This window comes from Pagrus pagrus, assembly GCF_965226575.1.
Source record: "Pagrus pagrus genome assembly, chromosome: 1".
Lineage (NCBI taxonomy): Eukaryota > Metazoa > Chordata > Actinopteri > Spariformes > Sparidae > Pagrus > Pagrus pagrus.
Window position 1 is genome coordinate 21749597 of NC_140185.1, and position 14614 is coordinate 21764210.

At 40.4% G+C, this 14614-nt stretch overlaps 1 protein-coding gene across 16 annotated transcripts in view; it reads left to right on the plus strand.

Moving 5' to 3' along the window:
* Positions 1–209: 209 nt before the first annotated feature.
* Positions 210–14614, plus strand: part of plekha7b (pleckstrin homology domain containing, family A member 7b) — a 79077-nt gene continuing 64672 nt past the window's right edge. For all 16 annotated transcript variants that reach the window (XR_014623036.1, XM_084358457.1, XM_084358459.1 and 13 more), the window contains exons 1-3: positions 210–479; positions 587–663; positions 785–842. Coding sequence is in view for 15 of the 16 variants with exons in the window: in XM_084358457.1 (XP_084214583.1) it covers positions 397–479; positions 587–663; positions 785–842 (218 nt within the window). In the remaining variant the exon portion in view is untranslated. The remainder of the gene's footprint in view (positions 480–586; positions 664–784; positions 843–14614) is intronic.

Here is a 14614-nt window from a genome sequence, read left to right on the forward strand (position 1 = left end):
TGCAAAATCCCCCTTGAAATACTTTTAGGATAACATGCTTTCTGGATTGTTGTGTGTCCTGAAATGTCCCGGTCACAAATTCCAGCTTAAATCCGGTGCACTTTCACTTCTACACCCTCCGGGCTCCACCCTACCTTTCTCCCTCCGCAGTGTGGACTTCATGTGTTACTCTTTTGTAGCTTTAATCATCTGCCAGGCGTCTGCTACTTGTGGGGGGACCCGGTTAGCCGCTCCGTGAGCTCAAATTACATAAAAACACAAGAGTCGTGGAAGTGGTGTGAGTTTGGTATTCTTCCCCTTTAAAAAACTATGCAGCCCTAGCGGTGGGTTTTTATCTGGGCTCCCTGGAAGAGTCTGCGGAGAGGGAGAGGGGGGACAAGCCGAGTCGGAGAGATCATGGCGGCACCTCTCGGACGGGACACCCTACCTGACCACTGGTCGTACGGAGTTTGTAGAGATGGCCGGGTCTTCTTCATCAAGTGAGCGGTGGTTTTACTTCCCAACGCTTGGTTTCTTAACGAGGCATTATGAAGGTTTTTTTTTTTATTGTTTTATTACCGTTCAGTAACAGGTGTCTTTCTTGCAGTGATAAAACTCATAGCACTACTTGGCTACATCCACGGACTGGTGAACCTGTTAACTCGGGACACATGATCCGGTCAGGTACGCGACAAACTATCAGATTTGTGGGATACCGAGAGGACATATTTTTTTTGCTGCACTGTGTTTTCTGTCTGTGGCGGGTCGTTCAGTGTGGGTTTTTTGTTGTTGTCCCGTCTTATAGATTTGCCAAGAGGATGGGAAGAGGGCTTCACGGACGAAGGAGCCAGCTACTTCATCAAGTGAGTGTGGCTTTTGAGCATTGTTGCGTTTTGCTTGACCGTGTAAAATGTGATCCCATTAGCTGGTTGTTTCGCATAAAAAGTGCTTTCACTGCACAGTTCTGACACGTCTGAGTTGCTTTAACTCAAACTAGATTAAACTGTAGATGTTAAACATGACATTTCATCTAAAAAAAAAACACAATATGCAAATGACAAACGACACGTGAACACACCAGCATATGGATTAACACACAGGGGTCCCATCAGATAGGTGAAACCAATTACCTCTGGCTGCATTGTGAATGGAGAGTGGCAGTGCCTGGCAGGACAGGAAGAAGGCTATTAAAATTCTCCTCACATCCTCCATGCAGGACCTCTACTCTCTCTATTAGATAGGTGTGCCGCCTCGGTGTGCATGTGTGTGGCAATTTGTGTGTGTGATAGAGAGACTGTAAAGGTTGCAGGAGAGAGGGGTGTGACCACGTTGTGACAGAGATGTATAGCATGATTGCATTATTGAAGCAAAGAGGACGGCATTGACAAAGTCACAGACTGCGGTGTGAAGTTTATTTGTCAGATTCGCACGTGTCCTTCACACATTATCATTTCAGGGATTCAGGTTCAAGCGAGAGGCAGCACGCCATCGCTGACACATTTCCCTTACGTTGAAGTATGGCTGACTGAAGGGTTTTGTGCATTATATTTGCATTTCCATCTGCAGTGCTGGGATTTTTGATTGTATCAGATGGTTTCTGTGAGAGTAACCAGGACACAAGAGCAACCAGCGAATCATGCTAAAAACAGTCGGATACGTCAGGCTAACAGTGACAGACAAGAAATCCTACTGTAAGACAAAGAGCAGACAAATGCTTCATTGGTGCTGCATCATTGTGGATTACAATGACTCCTCCCCCTGTAGCTTGTTTAAGGTTTTGTAGTTCCACTACCCGTAGTCCTGACATGGCCCTTTTAGTTTGCCCCATTTGTTCCAGACAGAAGGCCTGTATGGTCAGGTTTTATATCCCCATAGCTGCAGTCTTTCTGGGGTTGACAGTTACGAATAAAAGAGGTCCTGGCCCAATGACATGCAGTGCTCAGACACCAGTTTGGAGCACTGATACACTCTTCATCTTAGAAATACCTGCACTCAGACTTAAGTATAAAACAGTGTGGTAAAACAGATGCTATAAAAACATGGATCGCAAGTGATACAAACAGGATGCACTGTGCCAAACAAACGTATTCAAAAGCCACCTCTAAAGGCATTCTGGCATCCAACCATGTGGGCTTAAAAGAAAAAGGACATAGGAAATGGTCCAACTAACAAATTTGTTGTCACTGGCACTTATATTGTGTGTGGAATAAAAGCGGTTGTTGTGTTTCTCTCGTTCTCGCACTTTTTCTCTGTAAGAAGCGAGAACAATGCAACAGTGAAGTTGTGTGATATATGGTAGCCTAAATGTCAAGGCTGTTAAATCAGTCGACTACTTGTTGCCCAGTTGGCCCGGTGGAAGGATCCTGTTTTTTCTCCTGCTCCTGGCTTGTTTCTTTTGTTTTCGAGAGCTAATTTCTTGGTGTCAAACAGTGGTCAGGAACACACCCAGACTGTTATTTTGTACCGTTTGTCTTATCTTGAGCAAAGCTGACATCTTTCCATGTTTTCTTGGCGCTTGAAAGAAAGTCAAATCATTTTGTGTTTGCCAGAGTGGGTAGAAACTGCTGAGTGATTATTTATACAGCCTAACTGTATTGTGAAAAATTGCCAGTGCAAAGATATCTTGCCTATCAGCTCCAGTCAAAACAATGAGACAATGCTGTAATAATGATCAAAGTATTAGCTAGAGCACAACCACATTTTTTGGGCCTATGCTGATACGGATGTGAGGGAGTAAAAAATACCCACATTAATATATCTGCCATAGGCTTGCTACAGTAGTCAGTGTTTCTGGTGTTACAAGATGGTCGGGTATACGCTGATTACATTACTTGCCCACCGTATCGTCATTTTGTGACAACAGTGTCTCAAATGCCGATAATGACAATTGTTTTACTCCGTGATGCATTGTTGATTTTTGAAGGATAGCGTTGAACAATGTCTAGCCAAATTCAAAATAAAAGTCAACTCTTGTTTCGTCAGTTAAATACTTTTAATGTGAAGCTGCAGCAGTAGGAAATGTTCGGTTTGCATTAGTAGTAAATTAAAATAGCGCTTTACAGATAGTGAATGTCTTTTCTTGTACACAGCCACTGTGCTAGGTATGACCAGTGTTGTCACAAGCTTATTTGTAAGTGGGAAAATTCTGTCACCTTGGAAAGCCTAATACGCCAATATCACCTAATTTTTTTAAATGAACCCTCAAATGTGGTTTTCAAACACAAAGATTTGTAATGGAGGCAGGTGTTTTACAATAACAGTGCAGTAAGTTAGCTCTAAGTTAAGCAAGTTTATGTCTCAAATAACTTCACTGTGCTAAAACTGTAAACTTCACTTGGAATTTAATAATTATAAATTACCTCTAGCCTATAATATCAGCCAACCAACATATAGGTGGGGCTCTAGTATCAACGATCTCTACATCAGCCGGCCCAGGTGTAAAAATGTTCTTAAAAACTATCATCTATTATATGATATACTGTATGACAAATGGATTGGTCTTGGTTTAATTCTTGAAGCAGTGTGACTATGAAGTCCCATATTGAAGTTTAATGTTCATATGGATAATTAGTTTGAGAAACAGCTGATTGGTGCACAGCTCATCTTAATGTGAGTGTTACTGTTTATTATTCTCTTGTGATGGAGCACTGTCATTTTCTCATTGTGGAGGAGTGTATCTCAGGTGGTTTATTTGATTTATTGCAAACCTGGATGCCAGGTTTCTGTATTTGTCCCATGTGTCTGGGTAATTATAGGAGGTGTCACATGTGTCAAGCTCACCTGGCTTTTAACTCAGCTTAGCACTCAGCTAATGAAGCTCAGAGTGAATACACAGGCCTGGTTAATTTATTACTACTTTGTTCTTAAAAAAATGATTTAGTCTGACAGATTAAATGTTAAAAACAGCTTACACTCATGGAATATCTTAACAGCTTTGGGTTATTAATGTTAGCTTGCAAAACTCAAACACCAAAGGGAGACAGTGAAGATGGCTTCAGCTCAGTGGGATTAATCCTTAAGATCACATTAAAAAAATTGGAAAGGGACTGGACGACTTGGACTGTGGCCCTAGTTATTAAAATCATCACAAGTGTTAGTTTTTAGTGTATTACTGGCTACAACCCAACTTTTTAAAAGACCTATTAACGCTACATGAACAACTTCAATTAGCACTGAGTTGAGGTGAGTTTATTTCTCTGCTCCAGGGTACAAATCATAATACTTTTTGTATGGTTTCACAGACATATCATTTTCATGTAAGCATCAGACGTTATGAGAAGCAGATCAGATTTTTAGCCCATCGCAAGAAGCTTCTTTTTAAACCACTTTTGTCCATCTCCAGTTGTCCACGAAGTATACAGCAACAAACTCAAGCCGGACTGAGGTCAACATGGTGCTGTCGTGACACCGGTCAGTAGATCTGGTTGTGTGTTGATGGTGGAAATTAGCCGAGGTGGAGTACAAAGGAGGGATTGTTCAGACACTGCTGCTGTGGCAAATCTCACATTTATTTACACATCACTCTCAACCAACCTGAACTATCTGTTAGATGTGTGCAGTGCTTTATTTTGCTCCAACAGTGTGAGGGCTGAAGCTTTTTTCAACATCAAAGCTTGGGCTAAGAAGGCTTGTTATTATTTATATATGATAAAATATCCTTAAATTATGCAGCTTGTATGCAGTTTTTTTTGTTTGGTTTAAGTTCAGTTAAGTTATAGTAAGGGCTGCTGCTGCACAATTAATAGATGTTTGTTTGGTACACATCACAGCCACAATGTCACGTCATCATGATTTTATAAATAAAAATTGTGATGCTAAAGTTATCATTCTCACTAATTGTGAAACATATCACAATCGTAATATCTGTCAAAATAATCGCTATATGATTTTTTTTTACCATATTGTGCAGCCCTACTTATAGTAATGCATACTGACATACTGACATTAACCCATCAACAGACTGAATTGTGTCAAAACTCATGGGCGAGGTCTGTTGTCATCTGTGGCAGCAGATTGAAATAGAGTCTCTGGCTGTCATACTTCTGGCAAATCTCCGAGGAAGTGACCCAATTTTTAAAATCATCTTCCAAAATCATCCAGATAAAATCCCTGCAGATGATATGCTACAGATGAAACAGGCCTGTGCGATGTGTCATGGATGCATATCAATGTAAGGACAGCAAAAGAAGGCTGAAAAATGCCATGTGTGGAATTGTGTATGTTAAGCTTCCTTTTCAAGTTATAATAGGAGGTCTCAACTATCATGAACTTAAGTGCACCCCTGCATATGGCAGTAAATAGATATGTTTGTAACAGATGTCATGACGGGAAGAACAGTTGGAAAGAATGTAACCGAGTGTACACATAAGTTGCAAATCGAGGAACATGGTGGGAAACAAAAGACTAAGAACCAACGTGATCATTGCACTAATTGTAATCTCATGATTTGTTCTTGTCATATATAAATCTTCAGACGACCTTGTGTTTAGTAATCTTTGAGTAAAAGCTGGGAACACTGAGTTCAGTGAGGTGTACTCACTTCAACACATCACTGGCACTCACTGAGCATAGGAAATGTGCAATTCTATAGCTCCCTGAGGGAAAAAAATGACCCCACTGAGGTACAATGGTGTCCTGTTGAGGACACAGTTCACATTGTTCAGTGGGTGCACAATACTATGGGACAGTCCAGGAAGAAGTGTTGATATTACACTCATATAGATTTCAAGTAAAAAAGGCTCAATTTTATTCATTCTTCAGATGTAATATCCTCATTCAGAGCTGTCACAGTATCAGATTTTCACCACATGATTATTGTGGCCTAAAGAATTCGCGATAATGATGTTATCATGTTGTTTATAGAAATTAAAAAAAACCTTTTACTTTGTTTATTGTGTTTTGTCTCTATTTTGGCAATGAATTACCCTCAAAATACAAGTGTAGGGTAGTGGAGAGAGAGTCTGTAATCAAAACTGTACAAAAGCATACAAGAAGAACAATTATATTAAACACAGCAAGATATAAACAGACACGATTTAAGAGGCAAATGTATTGTTTACACAATATATTCATGTGTATATTATTACCACAATATCAATATAATTTTTAAGTATCACCATTTCGTCAATATCAGCAGTTTGCGACAACCCTATCCCCATCAACATTTTTGTCATCTTAGATTTTTATGGGTGTTCGTCTTCCCATTCTCCTGCTGCTTGTTATGTTTTAGGTTGCGCTTGCATTTTGTAACCAGCTGACTGTTTTTGATCAGGACAGTATGAGTTAATTAGCCACAAGGTGTTTTGGGAGTTTTGAAGAGAGGCATTTTAATAGAGGATAAAAAAGAAGTGTAATATCCCTACAGGCCCTTATCTTAAGGCTGTCTTAACGAAGCTTTATTTTTCTGCAAACACAGCAAATCCATACCTTACTGCTGGGTTCAAAACTTAATTGCCAAAAAAAGACGGCACAAAGTAGGCCAAAGGTCCTTCAAAACGACCTTTGCGCTTCAAGTTTTTAGATTCTCTTATCATTAAAGATATTTCGATGTAGCTCTGACTTGATTTATTTGGGAACACTGTGTTTCAAACTGTCACCTCTGACTTTGAAACTTTTATAGTGAAGTACAACTTTGAATGTGATTCTTTGTGCTGGACGGTTCTGTATGAGACAACTTGACCACAGTGGAATTAAGATATGAGTTCTGCTTGACGTTACCTCTAAAGTGTTTTCCCTGCTGGCCCTCCTTTGGGCTCAGACAGGAAGACAGTCAAGATATTTTTTCTTTCAAAGAGGCAAAGAAGCAGCAGAAACCCATCAGAAATGGTCAATGCTCAGATGAATGGCTCAAAATAGGACCTCAAACTTCATCATTCGCTAATGTATTGAAGCTTAACAACATAATTCACAGACATTAGTCTAAAATTCCTTTGGGTATTGTACATGAGACTGTGTTAGATATGATAAGTAAGCCTTGTGTTTGCTCAAAGGACCATAGATGTAAAGGGACATTGTTTGCAAATCGTTGTGGAGTGTCATGGTAAGTAAGTAATGAGGAAAGATTGAAAACACATGACTGAATACCAATCAGATAGAGCTCTCCGCCACAGGCAGCAGATAGGAGCAGGATCAGTGCAAATGCTTTTGTTTCAGCAAAGCTGAGGTGAGGCTGACACAAACAGTGAGGCAGCTGTTCATCTTCTCTGATGAACACATCTCTCCTCTGTGTATACCAACAAGGGAGTTATTATCTATATATAAATCTGTTGTGCTGCCCGAGAGTGCCTGTGTATAAACTGTACTTGGATGTTAGAGACAAGAAGGTATGGATGAAATTGGGTATGTCATTAGGTTCATCCAATTGGAACAGATGTGTCACTTAATAAGATCCCATAACAGCAGCAGCTTTCCTACTGTATGTGTGCTCCAGTGAGCAAATATTAATTACATATTTATAGGTTTGCCCTCATACTCGGGCTCAGCCCTGCTCTTGGTGACACAGTCTCAAGTAATTTCACTCTTTCTTAGAATTTCCCAGTTTATTTGTCTTGAATAGTTTTTGTGAGAAACTGCTTCGGCACACCTTGCAGATCTTGCTTTATTTGCTCTGCAATTTTCTTGTCCACAAGGGCCAGCTGTGCTTGTTGAACTGCCTCTACATAGTACTGTAGGAATATTTTTCCTCAAGTGTCGTCAGACTGTGATAACATCACTTTCACTGTAGTTTATGTACCTGAATCACAGGGTAACCGAGGATCCACTTACTCTACAAAAGATGTTAAGCATCAAAGGAACCACAGCTGTTTTCTAAAGCATTACTGGTGTGAATAATTCTCTTCAACTCTCTTGATACACAAGCATGACTCTTTGGCGTCATGGACACATTCTGAAGAGGGTTGCTCTTCTTGATTTATTATTTTTTGTCTGACAGGTTTTCTGTTTACAACAGAGATATCTGCACAAGATCAGCATATGCATGTTAATATTCAAATTAAAATGTTTGACATGACAGCATTGTAATGAAGCTCTGTAGTGCTTTAGAGATGCCATGACGCACAAATCTTGTTATCCAGATGTAAGAGGACATTTTTGTTTGGTACAGACTCCAACAAACGTCACATCATCATTATAACCAGCTGCGACAGCATCAGCTGGTCATGTTTTCACCTTGTGAGTCTGTCTGTGTGTGTGTGTGTGTGTGTGTGTGTGTGTTATCATGGAAAAATGTGGTCCTGGGGACACCTTTTGTAGCAGGAACTAACAGTTTTGAGCACTTAGGCTACCTAGCTAGGTGTTGATTTATTTTTTCCTGTTAGTCTATATGTCCTTGTGTGTTTATCTGTCTGTTGGGGGGCAGATGTCGTCACCATGATAGGAACATTACAGGTGTGTGGTAGGGATCAAAATGAAGGCTAAGTTTGAGGATGAGCATGGTCCAAACAAGGGGGGGGTTACAATTTGGCACTGTGGTAACAATTTTACATGAGAACCTATTATCCATACAAGTGATTGATTAGGAATTATATTTTGACTTTTGTGTCCTCTGTTTAAGGCATAAGGACTCATTCTTGGAATGAGCCTAGAACACAGTTTTAATACAGAGAAGACTCTTGCAGACTCACATGACATGTTGTAATTGGTTATCTGTACTGGACATTTGGTTTTCTGTTCCTAGGTAGAGAACAAACTGATTCAGATGAGTATGAGTTATATCAGGCTTCCTCTATGCTTACACAAAACATGTTATCTTAACAGTCATGCTGCACTTACACAATATCTGCTGTAAACAAGATGATATGGAGTGGTGCTGCATGTGTGAAAACAAGGAGCACATTGTACACTTCTTACGCCTTACATCAGAGGTTACAAAAGGATAATAAGAAATCATAAGCCAGTAGCCTAACACTGTCTTTGGTGTCAAGATAAATGCCCTTGGCTGCATTTATATTCATTTTGTCATTTGATAACATTTTCTTACTTAGATCTTATCGGGTACATTTTTCCTTTTCCCCCAAGTGATTTTTATATCAATGTAGCGTCTCTACATGTCATCTATCATTTGGTTCATATATACAGGACATCACTTCTGCAGACTCGTCAGTGTGAGCTTGTGTATAAACACAATTCAGTGTCTTCCTCTACCTTCCCTCGAGCTGTTTATTGAGACTGTGACCTTCATCTTAAAATAGATACCCCAAAATCGTTTTTGTCATTCTTGACAAGAAAATCCTGATGGATTAGATTACTCCTGTCTTAGCTCTGCAAAATAGAGAAATTTGATTTTGGGGGGCATTATTATATGACACTGGACTAAAAAACACAGCATTCCTGTAACGTGTTGCAGGAAATGCTTTGTCAGGTTCGACAGACTTCCTCTGTTTATATTTGAAAATGCCTGCTGCCTGGAGAATGAATTCAAAGGGTGTATTCTTATTTTCATTATTATATTATGGATACATCATCATCATGCATTTTTTGAGCCTGCTAATGGAATGATCAAATTATCAAATGACTGATCAGCTGATAACATATTTGGTCATTGGTCATGGTTATTGCTCTGAAATAAGTCCTAGTTTTTGAAAAGATACCAGCACCTGAATGTGTGCTGCCTCATTTGATTTAACTCCCAGATTTGTTGCACTTCTCTTCCCACCATTGCACCATGTGGGCTGTGCAGGGAATGAAAATACTGAATGAACAGGCTAAATGCATTTCAAGGTCAAGAGAATAGCAACAAGATGTACTGCTCTTTTGCTAATCTTTGCTGATCATAAAAGTAATGCTCAAAATAGGTTCTTGATTTTCTTTTTTTAATGGAAGAAAGTGCTGGGTACAGAGAAACACTTACACTTTCCCCATAACGCATAGACACACAACCTTGCCTTGAGGCATGATTCATTAATCCTGTGACGATGGCAACAGTGCACATGTGAACACCGTCTTGAGCAGCAGATGCAGGGATACTGAAATTGATATCAGGATTCATGGCCATGGAATTGCAAATGGGTTGTTGTTGAGGTAGCGAGTCCTCTCACTCTTGTAGGATGATTTATGTTGACCATTTGTCATTATCAGTAGATCCTTTTATCACGTTTAAATCATGTCCAGCTATTGTGTTAGTACATCTATCTTCTTTCCTTGCCTGTTAGAGGCGCCTTGAACTTTCATTTAAGGCCAGAGCGTTTTATAAATAGAGCTGCGTTGTCAATATCATGTCAGAGTTGACTGATTACGAGGCTTGTGACAGTTAAACAATACATACTGTACAGTACTGACAGGGCCTACAAATAGAGTCGGAGGTTAAAGCGGTGGACTGAATTAAGATGATGAAAACAAAGGGCAGATTGAGAGTGTGGTACAGTGGAGGTTTGTGCTGCAGAACAGAAAGGAAGCTTTCCATCAGGCCTTGTTTGGACTTGCAATATTTAACCCCAGGAACCTGCAATGAATGAATACATTAGGAGCTGCGGGCTTGAGGTGTGCTCTGTGTGATGATATACATTATCTCGAATGAGTCATTCAGTGTCCAGACAGCCTGAGCAGGTTTCCCAGTCAGAGCTGGAGCAGAGGGAGTCAGAGCAGAAACAGGGCAGGGGAGATGCTCGAGCCGGGATGGGGACCTACTGTTGCAGCTGCCTGCCCATTGCCCACGGGACTGCCTCGGCCGATCATGAAACAGAGGTGGTTGCTGAGCTGGAGGAGAGGCAGACTGAGACAAGGTAACACTAGTTTGATGGCATTATTAAAGGGGAAGTTTTTCTTTGTCTTTGTGTAAAAGAGGTGCTTGGTTTTACTGCAATCTGCATGTCTACAACATGCTCTGGTAATGTACATCCAATGTAAATTGAACTAGTATGCTGAAAACAGCAGTTAAAGATCTAATCTAATAGTAAAACAAAACTTTTTTTTTCTACTGTCATATTTCTTCATGTTATTAAAGAAAGAAGCACTGCACCTGAGTCGTTTCAGCTGCCTCTCTGAAAGAAAGAAAGAGTTTGTGTACCCTCCCTCTGATTGAATTCAGATGACAGTTTTTCTGCCGCATTCTGTCAGAGTGTGACTGGAGTCACTGCGGAGAGGCGCGGGTCCCACACTGTTCTCATCTCACCAGACGGGTGAGGAGAGATGTGATTAGTTAGCACCCACGAAGGTGGAAGATGGATGTTGTATAAAAAGAGAAAGTCTTTCTAGAGAGAATATGTGAGACCCTTTTGTTGAAATAATAGAACATAAAAAGATTTCAGTGTTTGGTGTAAAAGTGATGAACACTAAAGTAGATAATATAAATGTAAAAAGCAGTAGAATCTCATATATGATAGTGTAATGGCATTGATTTTCTGCAGGAACAGAAAATCTGCATTTAGATAAAAAGCGCTTAGGTTGCGTGATTGTATCCATCTGGTAACATTTAAGATACTGCATGAAAAGTGTTTCACTTAATTCTACAATGAAACTGCGACTAGAACTTGCTATCACATACATACCACATGTAGAACATGATCTGAATGACTGTTTTAGTGTATAAACAGCGGTGTTAAAGCTGAATTAATCAATATTTTTCTATGGGCAATGGATCAAATTAATATTTGTTTCACCATAATTACTTTATCGACTTATCATGCATATCTCATCGACCTAAAAGTAGCAAAAACTGGATTGGCAGTATACTGCCTGTTAAGGAGGGATGACTATACACCTGCACCACTTCAAGTGCATTTGTTGTTAAAAGATAGTCCATTATTTATTGTTTTGGTTGTGTTGTTTTATTTCATTTATTTAGGATATTTTTTATATTTTTTCACATTCCAATTCCAATGTCTAAATATTACTAAGAATTGAAAGTTCATTGCTCTTCTCATCCTTGCTCTAATGAGCAGGTTATTGTACTAGTATTACAGTTTTGATTCAATCTCACTGCTGTCTTCAGTACTGTTTCCAGCTTAAGGAAGGCAGCTGTTTTCAGCAAACAAGCTCTGATAAGCCCATTACCTACCTAGCACCAAAAGGCTGACAGACAAGTTAGTAACTAGTTGTTAAGCCACAGTGGCGCTGTGAGTAAAAAGAAGAGTATTTCTCTTTCGAGTTGGTGAGGACCAAAAATACACTGCTCAAAAATATTAAGGGAACACTTTAATCACACATCAGATCTTGATTAACAAATGATTCAAGTTGAAAATGTTCACTAATGTACATTGTATAATTTGTTGAGAACAAAATTATGTAACAACGGTCAATGGGAACCAAAATCATCAACCCATTGAGGGTTGGATTCAAAAATCACTCTGTAAATCAAAGTAAAAAATTGAAATCACAGGTTGATCCAACTTGCGTGAATTTTATCACAGCAACTCATAATGTGACTCAGTAGTTTATATGGCTCCCGCGTGTCTGTATGCACTCCTGATAACGTCTGGGCATGCTCCTAATGCATCGACGGATGGAGTCCTGGGGGATCTCTTCCCTGACCTGGATCAGGGCATCAATGAGCTCCTGGACAGTCTGTGGTGGTACATAACATCCCATAGGTGCTCAATTGGATTTAGGTCAGGGGAACGAGAGGGCCAGTCAATGGCATCAATGCCTTTGGCTTCCAGGAACTGCCTACAAAGTCTAGCCATGAGGCAGGACATTGTCCTGCACCAGGAGGAACCAGGGCCCACTGCGCCAGCATACAGTCTGACAGTTGCTCTGAGGATTTCATCTCGGTACCTAACAGCAGTAAGGGTACCGTTGGCTTTGACATGGAGGTCCGTGCGACCCTCCAAGGATATGCTTCCCAAGACCATCACTGTCCCACCGCCAAACCGGTCATGCTGGATGATGTTACAGGCAGCATAACATTCATCACAGCATCTCCAGACTCTTTCATGCCTGTCACATGTGCTCCATGTGAACCTGCTCTCATCTGTAAAGAGAACGGGGCAACAATGGCGGACCTGCCAATATTGGTGTTCTCTTGGGAATGCCAATCGAGGTGTACGGTGCTGGGCTGTGAGCATAGGTCCCACTAGAGGACATCAGGCCCTCATGCCACCCTCATGGAGTCTGTTTCTGACAGTTTGGTCAGAAACATGCACACCAGTAGCTTGCTGGAAGTCATTTTGTAGGGCTCTGGCAGTGCTCCTCTTGTTCCTCCTCGCACAAAAGCGCAGATAGCCCTGTCCAGCTCTCCTCGTGTAACAGCCCATCTCCTGGTATCTCCTCAATGCTCTTGAGGCTGTGCTGGGAGACACAGCAAACCTTCTTGCGACCGCACTTATGGATGTGCCATCCTGGAAGAGCTGGACTACCTGTGCAACCTGATTGGGCTGCAGGTACCGCCTCGTGCTACCAGCAGTGACAAGGACACTAGAAGAACACAAAACTAGAGAAGAATCATTTAGGAAGGATAAGGAGAGAGCAAGTGTATGTGGCCACCACTTACAAAACCATTCCCTTTTTGGGGGTTGTCTTGCTTTTGCCTCTCCACTGCAGCTGTTGTCACTTTCATTTTCACCAAAGCAGGAAAAATTGATTCACAATCACTTGTGCTTCCTAAATGGACAGATTGATATCCCTAAAGTTTAACTGACTTGGTGTTATACTGCGACAATTAAGTGTTCCCTTTTTTTGAGCGGTGTAGCTTTAAAGAGAGTGAATATTGGACTTGAATTCATCAGGTGGCCAGAAATACAACCCCAAGTGACTGCTAATGTTCCTCCATATGTGCTGGAATTTATTTGCTAACAGAATTCAGCACAACAACTTTATAAGATGAAGTAGGTGCTGCTTTTTTCAGCTTGCTCAATCAGGTTAGGGCATAGATCAATGAAACACAAGATGACCTTGAACCTAACTGATATTGTGACATGTTCTTTGTGGTGTTTTTTTTCCTATACATATTCCTTAAGGGTAAATTGTTTGACGTCTGAATGACCTCACACTTCAATAAGCTTATGTTCAACAGCAGATTTAATGTATGAGCTCTGAAAATGTTTCTCATTGTGGATTACTTGATTGAATATTGCCGTTCCCATTAATTGAATATTGAGTGCGAAAAAGATAAATGAAAAGTGTGGCCAGTGCTGGTGAAAGCCGCTCTGCTGGTCGGGGCAATTTCACTCACTGCAGCATTTATTGAACACATTGACCACACAGCTGTGTGACTTCTCACAAGCCAATCCAATTTAATTTGCTTTAGTGCAGAGATGCAAAGCTAATTCCTTATTCATGAGCTGATTGATTGCTTTTTTTTAAACTACTCCAATTCTTTGTGATTTGATCATTTAAAATGTGATCAGTGCTCAGCTCCAGCCAGCCGTTGTCTGTAATTTGTTCAGTGAGATAAAGCTTGGGTTGTGCAGCAAAGGTGTTAAGGTGCTGATTTTAACAGAATATTTTATATTTGGAAGTTTTCAAATCACTGTAGTTGTAGTTTGTCTCAGTGGTGCTGTACTGCGTGTCCTTATCCGTCAGTGCATCATTGAGACGTGGTGGAGCATATATGTTTGTTGGGATGTGCTGTTCTGTTGTTTGCCACTAGATATTGCTCTTGAGTCTTTGTCTATTTGACAGTTTGATGCCATTGCTTATTTGTTTCTGTCATATTTTTTATCAAGACAAGTAATGCTTCAAGTGTTTTTGGTACTCAAACCTT